At 43.3% G+C, this 18,685-nt stretch overlaps 7 protein-coding genes across 7 annotated transcripts; 3 read left to right on the forward strand and 4 right to left on the reverse strand.

Moving 5' to 3' along the window:
• Positions 1–5,632: 5,632 nt before the first annotated feature.
• Positions 5,633–8,682, reverse strand: IAQ61_004032 (uncharacterized protein; the record flags this gene model as incomplete). The annotated part of the gene is given in 5 exon segments (XM_066096174.1): positions 5,633–6,394; positions 6,411–6,860; positions 6,908–7,879; positions 7,930–8,219; positions 8,268–8,682. 5 exon segments carry the CDS (start codon positions 8,680–8,682, stop codon positions 5,633–5,635), a joined length of 2,889 nt encoding a protein of 962 aa, XP_065953492.1.
• Positions 8,683–9,119: 437 nt separating this feature from the next.
• On the forward strand, positions 9,120–10,181 carry IAQ61_004033 (uncharacterized protein; the record flags this gene model as incomplete). The annotated part of the gene is made up of 5 exons (XM_003838638.2): positions 9,120–9,426; positions 9,472–9,798; positions 9,844–9,898; positions 9,949–9,975; positions 10,025–10,181. 5 exons carry the CDS (start codon positions 9,120–9,122, stop codon positions 10,179–10,181), a joined length of 873 nt encoding a protein of 290 aa, XP_003838686.2.
• Positions 10,181–10,939, forward strand: IAQ61_004034 (uncharacterized protein; the record flags this gene model as incomplete). The annotated part of the gene is made up of 1 exon (XM_066096175.1): positions 10,181–10,939. One exon carries the CDS (start codon positions 10,181–10,183, stop codon positions 10,937–10,939), a length of 759 nt encoding a protein of 252 aa, XP_065953493.1.
• A 48-nt stretch (positions 10,940–10,987) lies between these two features.
• On the reverse strand, positions 10,988–11,641 carry IAQ61_004035 (uncharacterized protein; the record flags this gene model as incomplete). Its single annotated transcript, XM_003838639.2, has 1 exon — positions 10,988–11,641. The coding sequence occupies one exon, from the start codon at positions 11,639–11,641 to the stop codon at positions 10,988–10,990; it is 654 nt and encodes a 217-aa protein (XP_003838687.2).
• A 1,090-nt stretch (positions 11,642–12,731) lies between these two features.
• IAQ61_004036 (uncharacterized protein) lies at positions 12,732–13,559 on the forward strand (the record flags this gene model as incomplete). The annotated part of the gene is made up of 1 exon (XM_003838640.1): positions 12,732–13,559. The coding sequence occupies one exon, from the start codon at positions 12,732–12,734 to the stop codon at positions 13,557–13,559; it is 828 nt and encodes a 275-aa protein (XP_003838688.1).
• Positions 13,560–14,021: 462 nt separating this feature from the next.
• On the reverse strand, positions 14,022–14,861 carry IAQ61_004037 (uncharacterized protein; the record flags this gene model as incomplete). Its single annotated transcript, XM_003838641.1, has 1 exon — positions 14,022–14,861. One exon carries the CDS (start codon positions 14,859–14,861, stop codon positions 14,022–14,024), a length of 840 nt encoding a protein of 279 aa, XP_003838689.1.
• Positions 14,862–18,155: 3,294 nt separating this feature from the next.
• Positions 18,156–18,634, reverse strand: IAQ61_004038 (uncharacterized protein; the record flags this gene model as incomplete). Its single annotated transcript, XM_003838643.1, has 2 exons — positions 18,156–18,395; positions 18,443–18,634. The coding sequence occupies 2 exons, from the start codon at positions 18,632–18,634 to the stop codon at positions 18,156–18,158; spliced, it is 432 nt and encodes a 143-aa protein (XP_003838691.1).
• Positions 18,635–18,685: the final 51 nt, after the last annotated feature.

The following is an 18,685-nucleotide window of genomic DNA, read 5'->3' on the forward strand; positions in this document are numbered from 1 at the left end:
AGTGGCTGAAAAATGGCACGAAGAAGGTATTTAACGTTAGGAGCGCAGCGGAGTGTTCCATTCTTATATGCTGGCGTAATAGCGACGATGCTGTTTTCACTAGCCTGCATCCTACGCTGTTGCTGTCCGCATTTATTTAATAGGCTATATGCGTCAAACAGAATTCTGTTACATTAGCTGCAGTTTGGGATTCTGTTGTTGCATTTGATACAAAGCAGAGAATACCGTTAAGTTATTACTAGTTAGAAGATGGCTCTCAAATACGGTCGGGTGTTCGCCTCTGTTGTTAAATTTTCAGAAAGCTTGTCTTCCTAAGGTGTGGACAAAGAGCAAGTGAGTTTAGAAATGGACGATTCTACATATTTCTCTACCCATCTTACCTAAGATACGCCTTCGAACGTTATCTTGTTCAAAACCATCATGTGGTTCCCATGCTTATATTTGAGTCTTCTTCCTCTCCGCTATAGAAACATCAGCATCAAACTTCTTCATTCCTAACAAATCGCTACACAGCATTGTAGGCGATCGAAACGCGAGAGTCGTGCTCCACAGGAGCCAAGTAGAAAACTCAGTTTCTTTCTAGGTTTGCGTATTTGATCCAGCAGGTCGAGGGCTGAATGCTCCGACACACACTCTCTCTCTCCGCTATTGCGTTCCCCTTGCCACACCCTCCTACAAACTCGTTGTGCTCCTACACTATACTCTCTGCGTCCTGAAAAGCTCTGTTAGGAGAAACCTAGTCGAAAAGCTAAAGCCATCGTCAGGTGACTTTGATCCTTTAGGAAATAGCTCGCAGTCACGGCGGCAACCACAGGCTGTGATAAAACGGAAATCTTTTTAGGGAATCATCCACACTCCTGGTTTGTCCTTTCAAGCTAAAAGAAGACCATGAACTCCTGCTAAATACTTTTTGGTACTGAACCAAGTCCTGCGTATGATGAGGACGGAGGAAGACAAGGGAGCGTAGATAGGGTGAGCTTTATATTATCTTGTCTCGGTCGTAAGGTAAATATTCTGGCACTCCTACTTCTACCCTCGGCTGACTAATCGCTTTCAAACGTGTGTGGACCTCGCCAACCAAGCCCAGCAGAACACATGGCTTTGGTAATTCGTATTTCGCTAAGAGACTTGCATTTGAACAGCGCAGGATCCTGAAAACGACGCAAATAAGGGACGGCAGATATCCACAGAAGACCAATATCGGTGGTGTAATAAGCAAGGGAAGAATTGATGGGAAGGGAGTGTCTTGTAGATCACTCCCGTACATCACCACGTGTTGAAACAAAACCTAGCACAGCGCAGGGCATAGATATGACTGTCTGAGTATTTTGGACAATGGCAGGGCCACTGTTGTTGACAGCATTGGTAAATTCGGTGGCATTATTTCAAACACGCGATACCCTTAGTGCACGTGGTGATGAGGAAGGCGAGAGGAAAAGCCAAACGCAGAACATTGCACTTGTCTTGCTCGGTTTTGATGGATGCTCACACCTATCAGCCTTAGAAACATCAACATTAACAAAGATGACGTTTTCACAAGCGGCAAATTTGCATGGTAAGTGACAGGAAAGGAGTGAATATACATAAGGATGGGAGGAATTGGTCCTCGCACCTTCACGTCCACCTTGATGTATTTACTTTTGTGATCACAAAGCAATACTTGTGATTTGGTAGTATCAAAAGTAAAATCCTTCCACATACGACCATAGGACACTGAAAATAGAGCTTCCCGTTCGCTCAGCTGAACTTAAGCAGTGTACCGGCGGATTAGTAGTCAGGTGGGTGACCACTGGCGAATCCCCGCTGTTGTATGTTTTTGTCGTTGTTTTTGTGTAGACCTTTCGGGCCGAATGCTACAATAGCCATCACTGTCAATGTCAACAAGTTCCTTCTTTTCTTACCTCTAATTGAATTCCTCTCCTGTTATTTCCTTTATCGGTAGATAACACCATGGCCAATTATCTGATACCTAGGATGATGCAGATAATGACATGTTGGAGATTTAAACCCACACGAACAAACCTAGAAACTTACAACAACGCGAACACAGGCATTAACGTGATCCACCACTGAGCGCCCACCCCTACTAAGCGCCCACTAACACTAAAATCACTAAATTTTTAACACTAAATTTCTTAATAACTATAGCACCTATTAATAACACGCTTGTAGTAATTAAATCCTTAACTTTTAAAGAAGATTTTATATACTTAGAAATAGTAGAAAAGTATAGTTACTTATAGTTAACCTTATCTAGATACTACTAGAAAATTTAGTAGGTATATACTACTACTTTACTAAATAATTAAATACTTAATACTATATAAGAAAATAAGCTTATAAAGTATATTAAAGAGCTTTATAAGTAAGGATTACCCTTTATATAGACTATTACTTAAAATTTTATAACTAAAATATTAGAGAATCTAGTAAGTAAAAATTAGGTATAGCGCTTTATTAACTACTATAATATTAATCTTATCTTCTATTAGGCTACTAGGCTTAATTATAACTACTTTAAAGCTAATTCTAGCTTTAAGTATAGCTTATATTTTAAGCTTTTATACTAAAAAATAGAGTAATATAATATTAAGAGTTAGTATATCTATAATATAAATAAGAAGGGTTTTCTTATTAAAGTACTATTAAAAACTAAATATATATTTAATAATAGCGCTTATAAGTAAAGAAAGATTAGAGCTATACTTTAGGATAGTAATAAGGAGTAGATTACTACTATAGCTTGTATATACGCTAATACTACTACTCTTACTCTTACTCTTATTTATTAGTCCTAATCTAAAGTTTTATAGAATACCTAGTTATAAGATTTTTAACCTATTATAATACTAAGCTTTTTTTATAGGATTATTAAGTAGGTAAATAAGCTATACCCTAGAGGTATCCTAGCTTAAGGAGGTGTTTAATTATAAGATAAAAGCTAAAGCTTATACTTTATACTAGCTCCTTATCCTTAATAGCTATAGATTTTATATAATAATAGAGTTTATTAAGTACTATAATAAATATAAGATCCTACTTATAATATATTCTCCTTATAGCACTTATACCCTTTAGCTACTTAATATTATAGTATTTACTTCCTTTATAGCTTTATATAAAGCTTAACTATCTAGTTTTCTAGATAGCTTCTAAGGGCTTATAAGTATTACTAAAAGGGATTTCTACTAGTTATTTAATATTATATAGAGTAATACCTTTAAGGAAAAGCTAATATTAATAGCTTTTAAAGTAATAGGTATCTTATTACTTAAACCTAATATTATTCTTTTAAGGTTTAAAGTACCTATAAATAATAGTAACTAGCCTTCCTTAAGTAATAGTATAACCTTAATATTAAGTATAAGTAATTAGAAAAAAATAAAGTAGTTACTCTATAATATTATAATTAATATCTATAATAAATAGTTAAAGAAGCTTAGCTAGATAATCTATACTATATTAGTAAGAAATACTCTACTTAACTATAAAAATAAATACCTAAGGGCTACCCTAGCTAATAAGAAGAAGTGTAGGAAGTATAGTAAACCTTTATTATTACCCCCTAATAATAATTATAGTAGTAGTACTTAATTTATTTTACTATTAAAGGTAAAGTAAGTATTTAAGCTTTAGAAGTAAAAGAACCTTAAAGAATAGAAGCTATAATACTAAAAAAGTAAGGTAATTAAGCTTTATAAGTAATAGAAGCTTATTAAAGCTTAACTTATAAAAGAGTATTACTTAAATTAAGTAATTACTAAAAAGAAGTAGAAGAAGAAAGCTACTTAAAAAGCTACTATATATAATAAGTAGAAAACTACTAAATAACTAGAAAAGTAACTCTAAAATAATATTAAAATATCCTAAATAGGTAAGAGGTAAATCCTTAAGCCTCCTACTATTATACTAGCTAAGGTAGTTAATAAGGAGCTAGTAGAAGAGGATATAGTAGTAAAGGTAACTTTATAGTATAGGCGCCTAATTAGACCCCCTAAAAAGCTACTTATATAATCTAAAATATTTAATCTACTCTAATAGATTTAATAATTATAACTCTAAAAAATCTTATAATAATAGCTATTATAGGTGGCGCAATATCCTTATTTAGTAGGTGGTGGATTTTGGTGTTAGTGGGCGCTTGGTGGGGGTGGGCGCTCGGTGGTGGATCACGTTACAGGGCGCAGGTGGCACAATAAGCGCCGAAGCGATTCATGTAGCGCACGGGCTATGCACAACCGATAGCCGCCACCAGCCCATGTCTGCAGCAGCGCAGTAGATTATTGCTTGATACTTGCATCAAGCCAAGCAATCGGCGCTTCACCACTCACCTCTAGGGTATCCATTGGCGCGGGATGAAGCCGATGTGCAGCATGTCTAAAATAACAACTAACTTTATACTGTCACTGTATACCGTTACAAGGAAACAGTTCGCGGTAGTGTGTGAATAGGCTGCATTTACTATAATACATGTGCGGGGAACGTAACAGATCCATTGTCGGTTACTCGTCGCACAAACCTGCAATTAAACTACCTACACTCTACACAATAGCATAAAATTTATTCGAAATGCGTTAAACACCTCCTCGAAACATTATACGGACCTTCAAAGATCGAAGTAACGGCTATACCTAGCTGTGTGAACATGGAACGTGTTCTAACACTAAGCTACCTGACAAAGAGAAGTACCAAACAAGTGTGCCCGAGAATTCTGTGGAATATGACCTGGCTTCACCTGCCATTCCTTTGGTGATCCAGAGGTCTGTAGTGTCTGTATTGTGCTCTGCCCAATGCAGCACGCTACTAGCGGCAACGACGTATTTGATCAACTTCGTAAAGTTCCTCCGCCACTGTCCGACAACTGCAGTTGTTTCATTTGTATATGTTATCAACGCTCCGAGGATCTGATCATTGTGTTGCTCTCGGCAGACTAACATCAGCCATGGTCGAGCCGCGTGAAGCGCTGCCAACGGATAAACCGATACACTTTTGTTTTGGGTGGCCCGTAAAGCAGTTGAACGGGAACAAGTGGTTCACGTTAGATAATATGACGAACACCTTTCACTGCATGAGGGAGTCTTGATGTAAATCGCTCATGTAAGGAGAAATAACATCTAATCGTAACCTAAAATTCCTGCTCTTACCAGCCTGATTTAAATCAATCTCCTGACCGTCCTCTACTTTAGCTATTGTCTATATAGCGGCTTAGTTATCTGTGTACATTGCTATCTCCTTCTATGCTATTCCTATGTACAAATTCTTGAGTGATTTGCATTGCTAAACTAGTCAAGAAGCGATAAGCTTCTTTTTATCCTCTATTTTTTTGAAAGCGATCGTGATGGTTGATGTAGTCTAAACGGCAGCGTCTCCTGTCCGCGATCTTATGTGGTGGATTAGAGTGCTTTAATTTTGCTGCTAGTAGCTGCTTTAACGCTGAGGTCTTTGATATTTAGCAGATAACACAGTTTTCACGTTTTTTATGTTATTATTCCCGCTTTTTCCGATTGTACGCTGCATATAGGCCTTGAAGGTTGTAGGGGTTCATCGCCCAATGGACCTGTATAGTGAGCAGATCTCTAATCTTCACGTTGCGTCTGCATTATAATAATAATTCCATAAGTTATACGAAACATCATGCACCTATATCCCTCATCCCCGCATTATTAATCTCATCTTCCATGTCTAAGCCCATCTCAGACTCGCTAGAGTCTATTTCTTCCCATGGAACCATCATAGTATTAGTGATCCCTACCGCACTTGCGGGATCTTCTGCTGGCTGTTCAGTTGACTGCATCAGGCGTGTATAGAGTGCTCCCCGCCTATACTCCTCAATGCAAGACTGAGAGCCTACTAATAGCATAGTTTTTGGACCCCAGAATCCCGTCTGCAGATACGACGAAACATCTGGTAGGAACTTCCCTTCTATTGTTGCTCTCCTCGCGTCGGTGCCAATAAATCTCCCTACTACTTCATTGATAGCCAACAGTTCCCTAATTCTTATTTTTGCATTAAGGTCGAGAGCAATACTTATACCACACAAGTTACCCTGCTGATCTACTGAATCAATTACAAAACACACAGGGTTGTTTACTGGGAGGCGACCTTTCCAGATCTCTTGAGCACCGCCTCCGCTCAACGCCGTTTGAATCTTGTCCTCATAGGTTGGCTCTTTTAAGACTAACGCTGATGATACCGCCTCTTCCTTCTCTTTGATAGCTTTGAGATCTTCGTCTTTCTTTTTAATAATTTTGAAAGGATTCTCGTGCCCTTTAATAGCTTTGCGACGTCCCTTAGTTTGGGCCACATTACTGGCTTGAGATCCCGTACTTCTTTCTCGAAGTTTCAGCACCTCCAGTTCCCGGCTGGAGTTAGCTCCCTCAAGCTGGAGCATTCTCTGCTCGCATTTGCACAAGCTGCTCTTTAAGAGCAACGTTTTGGACCTGTAGGTCCGAGGCCTTATTGCGGATTTCTACTGCTTGTTGATTTATTCTAAGGTTCTCTGCTCGAACCTGATTGACTTCCCCTTCAAGGACAGATCTTCGTCTCTGGAGATCAGTTATCTGCTGCGATATTGCGGCGTTTTTCTGCTGCTCTGCATATAAAGCGTCTCTCTCTGATAATAGATTGCTCTTCTCGTACTCAGTCACCTCGATTTGGCGCTCCAGCTCCCGAACTTGCTCTTCTTTCTCAAGTAGCATCTTCTGGTAGTGTTCTTGTGATGCTACGGTTTGAGACATTTCGTCGTCTGAGTCTGTGTATGCTCCTGCCTCCGGTCCACAATCAATCGTAGTATCAAGTTCCATCAGTTCAGCTCCAAGATTCAGAAAAGCGCTAGCTTTGTGGGTGCCGAGCATTTCGTGCTATGCATCATGAACATTAGAAATAGTGCCAACGTGGATACACTAACCTGGAGTTGAAAATTTCCAAACAGGGTCGAGAACAAGTAACGACGACTAAGTCTCAGCGAGGCTTCCTCAGGATTATCGCTCCCGTACACATGAGGAAGGAACAACAGCTTTTTATCGTATTCTAAATCACTTTCAAATGTGCGACCACTCCTTCGCTCCTTCGTGATATGAAGAGCCTCCGGTAAAGTTTCAGGCCCCCGAATGTTTACCTCCGGATAACTTGCATGCACCACCCTGCGGACTTGGCTATCTTTGGGAGACGCACAAATTGGATTCGCCTTGTAAAGATACTCACGGGCCAGCTGAGTGTAGGGGTCTGTGGCGGCTAGTTCTTGTGCACGCTTAGTCTTGAAGCCTCTCGACACCGCAAACTTAGCTAGATGATGCCATAATACTGAATTTGGGCCCTTCACTAGAGGTTTTGTGCCATTTATTTCTTTCCTAGGGGTGAATGCGGTCAGACCATCAAAGTGGCGGCCACAGAATGCCCAGAGTTCAATATATGACACCTTTGCTGCCTCTGCCTTACTAAGAGGGATAGTAATTTCCGCCTCAGTGGTATCAGATATTTGTACCATGGGAGTAGCAGGTGGGTAGTAGTTTGCCATTAAGCTAGAGTGTATAGTCCGCTTCTGCTTGCCACCGATGAGATCCTTTAGTATCTCGCACATCGGCTCGAGGTACTTAAGGACCTCGAAAAAGGTCCAGAGAGATGGGATGAGTCCGATAGTTGCACATAGATTACTTGCCAATGCACGACGCTGTTGATTGTCAATAACTGACGGAAAAAGGATTTGACGATCCATCAGGTCTAGTAATAGGTCTCTGTCAATCTTTGAATGATTCGGGGCAAGCAGTTCAAGATGACTGACAGTAACAGCATCTACAATCGAGGGCGACATCGTGGTGCTCTCATATTTTAGTATCGTTGTCCAAGTAAGCGCTACGTGGTTCAAATAGCGAATCATTTCCTTTTATCAAGTTAACAAAAGCCATTTAGCATCCACTGAGCCAGTCATACCTCATCACACTTGAGTGTCAACAGTCGATGCAGCGCACCAAGTTGTATTTTGGCCCACAAACCTGGGAAGTCGATGAGAGCATCGAATGCTGAAGCTAATTTGTGCCTTTTCAAAAGCTGTCGAAGATCTTTGGGCTTAGATTTGTCCAAACGCGCCCACCAGCGATTCTCCGCTTCCGCATCTTTTTCCCGATGGTAGTATCGTATCTTGCGGAATATATCGCCATCTCGTGGTTTCTGCTCGTTGGCATACGACTCGATGATGTGACAGAGGACAGGTTGTGGAGTATCTGGAAGGTCAAGTCAGCCCTGACGAAGATTCGTGCATGCCTGATTACCATTGGAAAAGAGCCGGACTGTCCACCATTTATCATTGGGATCCAGGAAGCGATCCGCCGCGCGAATACGATGGAGACCTGTAAGGCAGCTGACCTTTTCCAAATGTAAGGCTGGCGCATCAGTGGCGGAAATGATTCTGCGCAAAGCCGCTGCTGTGAGATTGGATCGACTGAGCGCAGTGGCAAGATCGTCCTCTCGAACTACTGCGTTGAGAATATTTTCGTCGTGCAACCTCAAACATCCACTGCGCTCAAAGATTTTCTCCAATCGTTGAACATTATCTAATGACTCATTTCTGTGCTTCTCAAGGACAAGTGGGTGCTCGAAGTGGAGACTGTCCAGGGAAACTCGAGCAAGACCACGGTGGGAGGTTGCCTGTTGGCTTGCAAGACTGTTTGCTGACGAGAAGGACATCACAAGCTGCGAAACTTTGCGACTCTCCTGCTCTTTGATGGTAATCTTTGATGATAAGCTTGGCTTTGGCACTTCGTAGCACCTATTCTGGGCTCAGCTTTAGTCCTTGCTAGCTATCCTCCTGGAGCCCATGGTGAGTATGGTAGATAGGATGTTCGGGCCTTCCGCTAACAACGGTACGAGACTTTAGCCCTAGCTATCTCTTCCGAGAGTTATACTCCACTGCATGTCTCGCCGCTATATCCTCATATACAGCAAGTCCAGAAGTGCAGAAGAAGTTCTTATCATCGACGTTAGATGAATTCGAGAGCGCGTTCGCGAGACATGTCAAAGACGATGTGCCAGCAAGCAGGGTACACCAGCAAACGATAGCGTCACATCATACACATCTTGCGAATATCAAGAGTCATCGATCTTGCTTTAGCTGCTTTTTGCGGATGCCCGAGAAAGTTCTTGTATGCGGCCACGCCCTCTGTGATACATGTATCAGGATCTTTGGTATTCGCTCTCGCTCAGACGGCAATCAGTACACGCTACCAGAATGCATATTATGCGGCGTCAACTACCGCAGCTCAACCTTTCGCTTTGTTCCGCCGACTGCTGGTATCAGAATACTCAGCGTTGATGGAGGTGGAGTGAGAGGTGTGATCCCCCTTAGGTACCTGCAACATCTCGATGGACTACTTGCGCCCTTTGGTGGAAAAGTTAATGATTTTTTCGATTTTGTCTGCGGAACATCAGCCGGTAAGTCGCTTTGCTTGTGCAAATACTTGGGCTGACATATTATAGGTGGTCTTGTCGTGATTGGCATGTTTCTCATGCAGTGGAGCGTCGCCGAGTCTCTTAAACGCTTTGAAGACGTTTCACGTATAACTTTTAGCAAAAAAACGGCTCTAATCGCGCGGGCAATTCAGCTAATTGTAGCTTACATCGAAGATGGACAGTACAGCTTGGAAGCTATTCAGGATGCCTTTTGCAAGACTTTTGACTCCTCCTTGCAGATATTCAACCCACTAAAAAATGATACGAAAGTTGCGGTGACGACTACCGCGGTGAACAACTCGCTACCATGGCTATTCACTAATTACAATGGTGGTCAACGTTCCGATGGCTTAGGTACGAAGCGCCTACTCGTCCAGGGCAATTGCTTATAAATACTAGGTTACGACGTCGTTCGGGCAGAACAGGCACTGAATGATATAAGTGTTAGCGATGCGTAAGCAATACAGTTATGCAAGATCACATCTATATCACTAATTCTAATAGCGCCTGCTTCACATCCGCTGCTCCTTGGTAAGTAGCGTACTGTGACACAAAAACACCTATTGACCATCACGTAAAGGTTTTTCAAACCACAGACAGTTGGCAGTCTCGTATATCAGGATGGTGGCTTACGTCACAATTGTCCAGCTGACATCACTCAATGGGAAATGCGCTTCCTCTGGCCCAACAAGCCTGAGCCAGACTTCTTCTTATCTTTGGAATTGGTACCTCAATGATGGCTTCTACGGCCGCGTCCTCAAACAAGTCACGATTCCTAGCGCGGATCTTCAAGAGCTTCATGCGAAACCTCGATGCTGAGGATGCATGGAAACGCTTCTTGAACTCGGTGACCCCGGAATCGCGAAGCCGCTACCATCGTCTTAACATACAGTTTCACGGACATGAGCCTAGTCTTGACGATGTTTCAAGTATTCCCGGCCTGAAAGAGTGTGTCGTCCAGACTATTGAAGACGACCAAGCCACGGTGACCGGTGTGATTGATGCTATAATTGCATCGATGTTCTACTTTGAGCTAGACGTAGTGCCTGTTCTTCGTAAAGACGGCTTCCATTGCTCTGGTTTCATACATTGTCGCAATAATCTTCCACTACAAGGGCGTACTTATCTCTACCAGCGTCTTAAGGAGACTTCATCCTGGTTTCTAATAAACGGCAATCCAATACCTTGTGTGCAGTCTATCCCGGTACATCAGCCACCGCCTTTCCGACGTCGAGTAACCTTCCGCGCTGAAACGATGCAGGAGAGCATTAGCTTTTCTATACGAGGTATCACAGCGACTACTTTGCCGCTTAGTGGTTTTCCTACAACACTCCAGAGATTGATAGACACGCAACAGCTTAATAGTCTATTTGGGACTGTCGATCATGCTGTTCAAGAGAAAGCACTTCCGCCTGTTCCACTGAAACGAGCAACTGAGCCAGGTGTCATGTTAGAGCAGCGAGAGTTGAAGAGGATGCGCGATAATTTCTTCTAAAGCAAAGTTTTTGACGCGCAGCGCATATTCGATATACTATAAGAATATCTAGCAGATGTTGGTAATTAAACATACAAGATACTCTTTGAAGAAGAGTATAACTAAGAAAACTTGCTCTGTAAGGCTCAGGTGATGAGATGCTAGTACATCGTCCTTCCATGAAACTTCCACAGACTCGGTCCCAGCCCTACCAAGCAACTCAAGCTCGCCGCGTGAATCCTTGTTAACTGAATCGATGATTGAGCTAAGAGGTCGCCGAAGATGAGCAACTAAAGCCAAGATCTCCTGGATTGGCAAAGTTTGGTTGGTGTAGCGAACGCGATACTCCAGACCTGTTAAGCTCAACTGTATGCCTAAGCAGGTGACTATACTCCGCAGATCTTTGTTGTGATAGTCTTGCAACCAGTTTAAGCTAATAATGTGTCTTCCTTTCGCCAAATTGTTCTCTCGAGTAGGCACCTGGGAGGTGCGACAGACTATGCGAGCTGGAGATCCTAAGATGACTGTGGCCCTGGTTGGTACTGCCTCATCCGCTTCTCGATTGCAAGATGTATCTCTGAAGTGGAGTTGAGGGCTTGTGGCTTTGTGGCGTAGTAGTTGAGTAGTTTGATCGGCATGCGCACCAGTGAAGGCAGATGAGATTTCCATGACGTCCCAGTCAACCTCGAAGAAGATGTCATGTTCACTGCTTCTGTTAGCCATCAGGCACAGTAACTGACTTCAGGGTTAGTCTGCTCACAGATCACTACCAGGTACACGGTTTCCCTGCGCCATGTTTTTCATGCTTTAGTATTGGGTAATGTGATTGGAGGATTAGTGAATGGGGGTGTGAACAGCATTTGGAGAGGAAACGACTACTTATACCTGTCACTGGTCTGACCGCATGGGAGACCTTATTATTGGAAACACGCTGTCATTGTGGCAGTACAGCGAGCCACATAGCGATTAACAAATCAGAGTTTAGATGCAGGGTGGTTGGCATTCGTGCAAGTTCCATTGTAGCTACCTAAGGGGCATCAAACTCATTGCCTTGGATGCCACGTTTGCGGGGCCATCGAGCTATGAACTCACGAACTTGTTGACGCCGTGGACAACCCCATGACAGTAGCAGAACTAATACGAGTAAAACAGAAGTAACCACAATTCCAACAATTAATGGGGCTTCCATGCCGGTATTATGAGCAGATGAACCTCGCGCAAGGGCCGGTTTTGGGGCGGCGTTCAATTGCGCTTTACCGCCAATTCTTAACCTCTATCATCCTGTCAGCAACGAAGTATGAGCACTTAGCAACTTACCATGGAGGCGAAGAACTCTTAGAACTACCTCTCTCAACTCAATAACAGCTCTTTGATAGTCAGAGGTTGGGGCTTTGTAAACTGTGTGGAGTGCAGAGCCTTTGGTAGGAAGTATAGTCTCACGGGCTGGAGGATTTTTACTATATATGTGAGTATAAATAAAAACATGTCTCAGTTCTCGTACCAGTATTTTAGTTTTTCTAGAGAACCCGTTCGCGGTGGTGCAGAATTTCGATGTCTTGGTGAGTACCGAACAAAGAAGATGCAACACATGGTAAACACCCTCGTGGCATATTGCAGCAACTGTGAGGTGCCTGCGTAGATATCCTTTTGTTCTACGAGCTAGATACACGTTCACGTAGACCTCTTACCGATTACGAATTATAGTAAGTCCTGCAAACCGAACCCCACAAACTTATACCTGTTCACGGTTATCCGTTGTTTACACGGATGGACTTAAATTCAGTGTTATCCAGAGCTAATCAGGTACTATAGCATGGCTCCACGAATATGTCTGCAGGACATTCTCTGTCCTCATTTTTACGAGATCCGAAAATCCATACTTCGTCACATTTCCGCATATGACGCAGCTAAGCTTGAACGATTGGGTGCTCTATCGTTAGGGATGAATGAGAGAGCTCGATACCTAAATCCCATTCGTGACTTACTATGGGACACGGATAAGATCCAGAATCTACTAGGACAAGGCATGAGAATAACCTTGATTGGCACCGACGTGCCTGCTCTGGACCAAAGACTAAGCGATACACAACGCTACCTGCGCCGCAACAAGCATCACCGCAGACTACAAATATACCTCCTAGGGACTTTTCCAATGCAAGGAACCTCAAAAGAAACCTTATACGAAATGATGAACTTCGGCATCACCGGAGCAAGCTGCCGCAGTCGCAGTATCATTGATCGAATACAGCTCCAGAAACTTCAACAAAGCTTACTTCAAGACCCCGAGCCAGGAAAGGAATTCATTATGTCATTTGGGGTCCCTAGTTTGCTCAATTCTCGAGCCAATGCTAAAGGCTACTGGTATCAAGAGAAAGACATTCCAGACCGTACCATCGATCTCAGAGTCTATGTCCCATGTTTTGATGACAGGATGTGGGACGAGATAAGACTACCTCCCATAGATGCCTTGCATATTGCTGGTGGGCTGAGCCAGGCACTAAGAACCATCACACAAGTCTTCGTACACGAGCAACATATGAATAAGGCAGACTTAACACAAGAAGGTTTTAGGCCGTTGCTAGCCCCTAGAAAACGACCGTTAGCACTTAGAATAAGTGTGTTTGTAGTTAGTCTAATTTAAACATTTCAAGATTGCGCATACATTATTATATTTTCGCATATACCTCTTAAAAGCCTCTTTTATAAGCTAAGAAAGATAACGTTTGTACGCCCCCAACTTTTGCCCTCTCCTTTACTAGGATCCGTTGGCACGAAGAATAATGCGATACGCTCATACCACAACGACCTGGGCTGAGTCAGCCTCGAAAGGCGCGCTGCCGATACAGGTCGCGCACCAGTACATAGCCCGGTCGACGACCATCACAATCCATGTGGACGACCCACAGCGACGAAAGCGAGGCAACTTGACCCGCAGAACGAAGATTTTCATCTATAACATTCTCCTGTTGCTTGACGTACAAGCTCTGTTCGCTATGCGTTATTAAATACATACGCGTGCCGATCTGTTACCTGACTGTAGCTAGCAACACGTGTGAGTACAACGGAAATGCGTTCTCTGCCTCGCTAAGATGGCAATAGAGCATTACGCTCCTTTTAGAAGGGCCAGAAAGACCTCTTCTGCATCGTCAAAGTCTCCTCTCCAGCAGCTTAAGATGATTTGCCCGTACGGCATCGAGTCCACCCCAGGAAAGTCGCCTCGAGAATAACGTGCAGTCACTTCTTCATCTGGCAAAACATCGTACGGCTCACGGCCTGACATGATATAGTAGATGACCGATCCCAATGCGAAAAGGTCCGACTTTATGGTCGGAGCAGCCATTGCATCTCTCGGAAGGAAGAAACGAACGCTTTCCATACCACCTCCATCCAAATTGCCATACACGGATCCCGAGAAATCGCAAAGCCGAAGATCCAGCGCGTCGTCGACTAGAAAGTTGTTTGGATGTACATCGCAGTGTATGACCCGTCGGGAATGAATGAAAGATATGGCTTCTGCTGCTTGTGTCGACCATTTCATTCGAAGGTGAACGGGGATGCTGTCTAGCTGAACAGTAGACATGTAAGACCGGACATCGCCTTTTGCTGCGCGTTCAAAGCGGAGTCCGTACTCTTGTTTTCCCAAATATCTAGTAATCCTGTCGTGGGCTCCAATATCTGACAGGATACGGTGTTCGATGTCGAGAGCTTTCTTTGAGAAGGAATCGTTTCGGTCCACCGGGAATTTAAGAACGGACTTGTCAGGGAGTAAGCCTAAGTAGGCTGTGTTGCCACCCGATATGATTTTGGATACACCCGGAGGTGTCCAAGATTCATGGCATCTGAGCAGCTTGGACGGGTCTAAGGGGTCAACGTGAAACTCCCCGTCTAAAGGTACGGGCGTTCCGTCCGAGAAAAAGGCAAAAGGTGTTTTCGCGACACTCATGGTAACAACGACTACAGTCCTTGATGATGAAAGTAAGTGTATTAATCTTTCGGGACACGGCTGGTATTTAAGTATTTGCAGAGGGCTGCGCTTTCATTATGCATTCTTGTTGCGTTAGCGTCTGTGCGAATGATCACGTGAGAGCACGGCACGGCAGGGAGCGGCGATGTATCAAGCTGTTGGTCGGAACCTTGTATGGTAACGCAAACGAGTGTCACTTTCTTTCAGTCAAATCCCACCCTTTTCGATACCAAGTTTCTTCTACCAGCCAGGCACGCACCCATCTCGGTCAAGGTTCCTGCTCAAGTGTGCTGATCGTAGATTAGCCGAGGCCAGCTGTGATTCGGTCTAACTTAGGCTGTCATCAAGCCAGAGAGCACTACGGTAAAAAATTGTTTACTATAGAATAGTACGCTAGGGGTTTACTATATAGGTGTAAACTAACCTTATATATACCTATAAATAGGTTTAAAGTAGTAGTTTACTTTTATTAAAGTAGTAGTTTACTTTTATAGTAGGGGTTTAAATTAAGTATAAAAAGTAGTTTTATTTCTATTATACCCTATAATACCTAACTAAGACTAAAAGGGGTAGAAAAGATTAGCTTTACGCTATACGCACATATAATATAATAATAAGTCATGATATTTTTACTAATAGGAGGTGGTGATAATAGAGGTGGTGGTGGTGGAGGTGGTGGTGATAGAGGTGGTAGTGGTGATAGAGGTGGTGATAGAGGTGGTGAAGAAGATTAAAGAAAGGAGGGGTAAAATACTTAAATAGTAGGAAACTAGGTATTACTACGTAATACTAGTAGATTAATAGAAGTAGAAATAAAAGTAGTTTACTTTTATAGAATATATAGTATAATAAACCCTATTTAGGTTTACTTCTTCTACCTAAACTACTTCTTAGTCTACTTTAGATAAATATGGCTACTGTAAACCGGTTTTGTACCGTAGTGTATAACCTAACGGCGAGCCCTTTAACTTCGCCTCTCCACCCACATCTACTAAGCTAAGCAAGTCCTCTATTAGCGATCTTAACAACACAATCACAACTCTAAAGCCTAATATTATAATTAGGATATCTTAAGAGGCCTTTAGTCGTAATCACGCACACCTACTAGATTACTAGCAAGCTACTAGGCTAGTCGTTAGCGATCCACACGCTACGCAAGGCAACATACGCTTCCTATTCTTAATTATTAAAGCTAAGGGGCTAGTAACAAATAGAAATCTTATAGTAGCACAGAATTAGGCTGCAGGAGGAGGAGCTTACGCGATTAGACTACTAGCATCTCTAGCAGCGCAGGATCCTATAGGCAAAGCACCACACATTGTCTTTAGCTGCACAACAGAGGGCGCTATACACGAACTCTAGGTCTATTTTTAAGTACCAGACAAGGAGGATAAGCTAAGGCAGCACATAACATGCTTAGGAACCTAGAGGACTATATTAGATCGCTATGCTAACAAATTCGTTGCAGCACTTGCACTTATATTCTCCTAGGCTGTGGATGTATTTTTTCCACAAATTAAGCAGGTCCTTGATCGGGCCCTATGTGCAACGGCAATCGCTAGCCAAATACTAAGTTCCTATCTCTAGTGTCTCAATGTGATCGCTTCGCACATATGTTACAAGACGGCAAACACCCATCCAAATGCCTCGAGTTGCTTTTCGTGATCAACAAAGAATCCAGGGTCAGCTCCAGACTATGCCGCGGGAGTTCCGTGTGTGTATTGGAAATGGTGCCTAGCAACTAGCGTTTCGAGCCTGGCAACTCGAGAAGTCTTGGGGTGGACGCTAACCTAATTCACCGGCCACTGGCCAGCAAGGATAGTCTAGTCTTCTCCACACTCGCTGCGACAGGGCCAATGCCATGAAAGGCGTGGCCGCTTCAAGCATCAAAATCGTCGTATCGCTTGGGCCGCCCAGCACCTCCACCCATCTGAGCTGATTTGCTGTATACCATGCACGCACAAGGCACAATGACGCCCATCTGAATAGACTGGGCCGATGGCATAGGGTGTCGCCATTTATCAATGCTCGTTCCATCACGACAATCTCGGTAGTAGAGTGGAATGCTTAGTATATAACTGTCGTTCATCTCACGTCCTTCATCTTCGCCACTGTGCGCTGCGTTGTCTTCGTTTCACCGGTGGCCTACATCATATTCACTTCATTGTTACCGACCATTCAGCATGAATCCAGCCCAGAAAGCTACTGTGATTGTATGTGTTGTAGCAAACTTTGTCCTAGCTTGTGTACAGGTGGTATATCCTTGCAGTTGCTACAGTTCAAGATCAGATATGCTGCTACGCTGGCTGCCCCGGTGGTCTGTTATGCAAGCCTTAGCCTTTTTCATTGTGGCTGTCACTACGACTCACATATGGCTCATTCGATCATCACATTTCGCACTGCAGTCTTTGCTGGCGGCTTGTTACTTGACTAGCTCTTCTGGTCAGGTAAATCACGCTTCCGTCTCAAAATTCTACAATACTAACAACCTCCCAGAATCTCTTGCTCTACAGAATCTTTGGAAAGACTCATCAAGCTAGCCTCATTTCAATTAGCTTCGCAATGAACACCTTCATCGGCACCGTGGCCATTGTTGTCATGCATCTTCCCAATGGAGATATAAGAGGGAAGAGCCTGATGTCAATGAGTCACTTTGTCGGCTACGCTTTTTTTGGGCTCGTTGTCAATTTATATCCAACCAAGAGGTGGAGGTATAAAGTATTCATGGCTTGCCGTGCAGCTGCGGCGATTTCCTCATGCACAATCAGCATCGTTTTTCTGTACGATGATAGCACAAACTTTCTTTTGGTATGTATGATTGCCCTTCATGCTTGATTACATGCTCAATCAGCCTAGAAGCTCTGCTTGGTAGAATCTTGTGCGTATACGATGTTCATCGCACCAAAACCTACCACTATCTGGTTAGGAAAATTGGGTCTGAACGTCGATCTCTGTACGAAGGTGCATGCGGGCACGGTCAACCCAGAGCGCCTCGAAAGTGGTGATCTTAACACCCACCAGACAAGCGCTTCTCAGACTTCAACCACTTCTGTGACAAATTTGGTGGCACTCTAGACAGGCCTTATTGTATTATACAACGTTCCTTCATAGCCTGGTAGAAGGCTGGTCTCCTCAAAGATTCTTGTTAATATTCTTCTTCACGATTTCATAATCATTGGATATGTGCGGGCTCAGTTCTATGTCAAATTCCAACTGCCTACGCGACCTCTAATATCTACGGCCAATCTCCATGAAACCTTGTTCTCAGCTCGTTCAAGGCTTGTTATCCATTGTGTCAGACACATTGCTAGTCAGGATATTGTAGGTGGCGTTTACAGCCCTTTCCACCCCGTCACTTTTGTTTGCACACAGGTCGTCCCCCTTCATCCATTGATCAATCTTCCTTGCGTTTGCGTTGCTCAACACACCAACGTGCATGTCCATGTTTGATCTTGGATTGTAACCAATGACAAGGACATTATTAGCTTTCTTTCCGAAGACGACCACATTATCCTGAACAAATGTTAATGAAAGTTCAGGATACAGGTACATAGACAAACCTCTTTTTTCGAAAGCTTTTCGTAGATGAAATCAGCATTGAACTCCTGCTTTGCTTTCCTAAGCAAAAGTTCCCAACTCCAACCGATCTCGTCGATGAGGACCTTATCGACTAACGCGCCTCCCAATCGTTCTAACGCATAATCACGTTGCCACTCCTCGAAGTTTGTGACGGATCGGGGATGACTCGCCATAATGGATAGAGAGAATGAAGGATAAAATTGGTTTCTACCATTTGAAAGCTA

Source organism: Plenodomus lingam (genome assembly GCF_022343315.1).
Source record: "Plenodomus lingam strain CAN1 chromosome Unknown contig_19, whole genome shotgun sequence".
NCBI classification, from domain to species: Eukaryota; Fungi; Ascomycota; class Dothideomycetes; order Pleosporales; family Leptosphaeriaceae; genus Plenodomus; species Plenodomus lingam.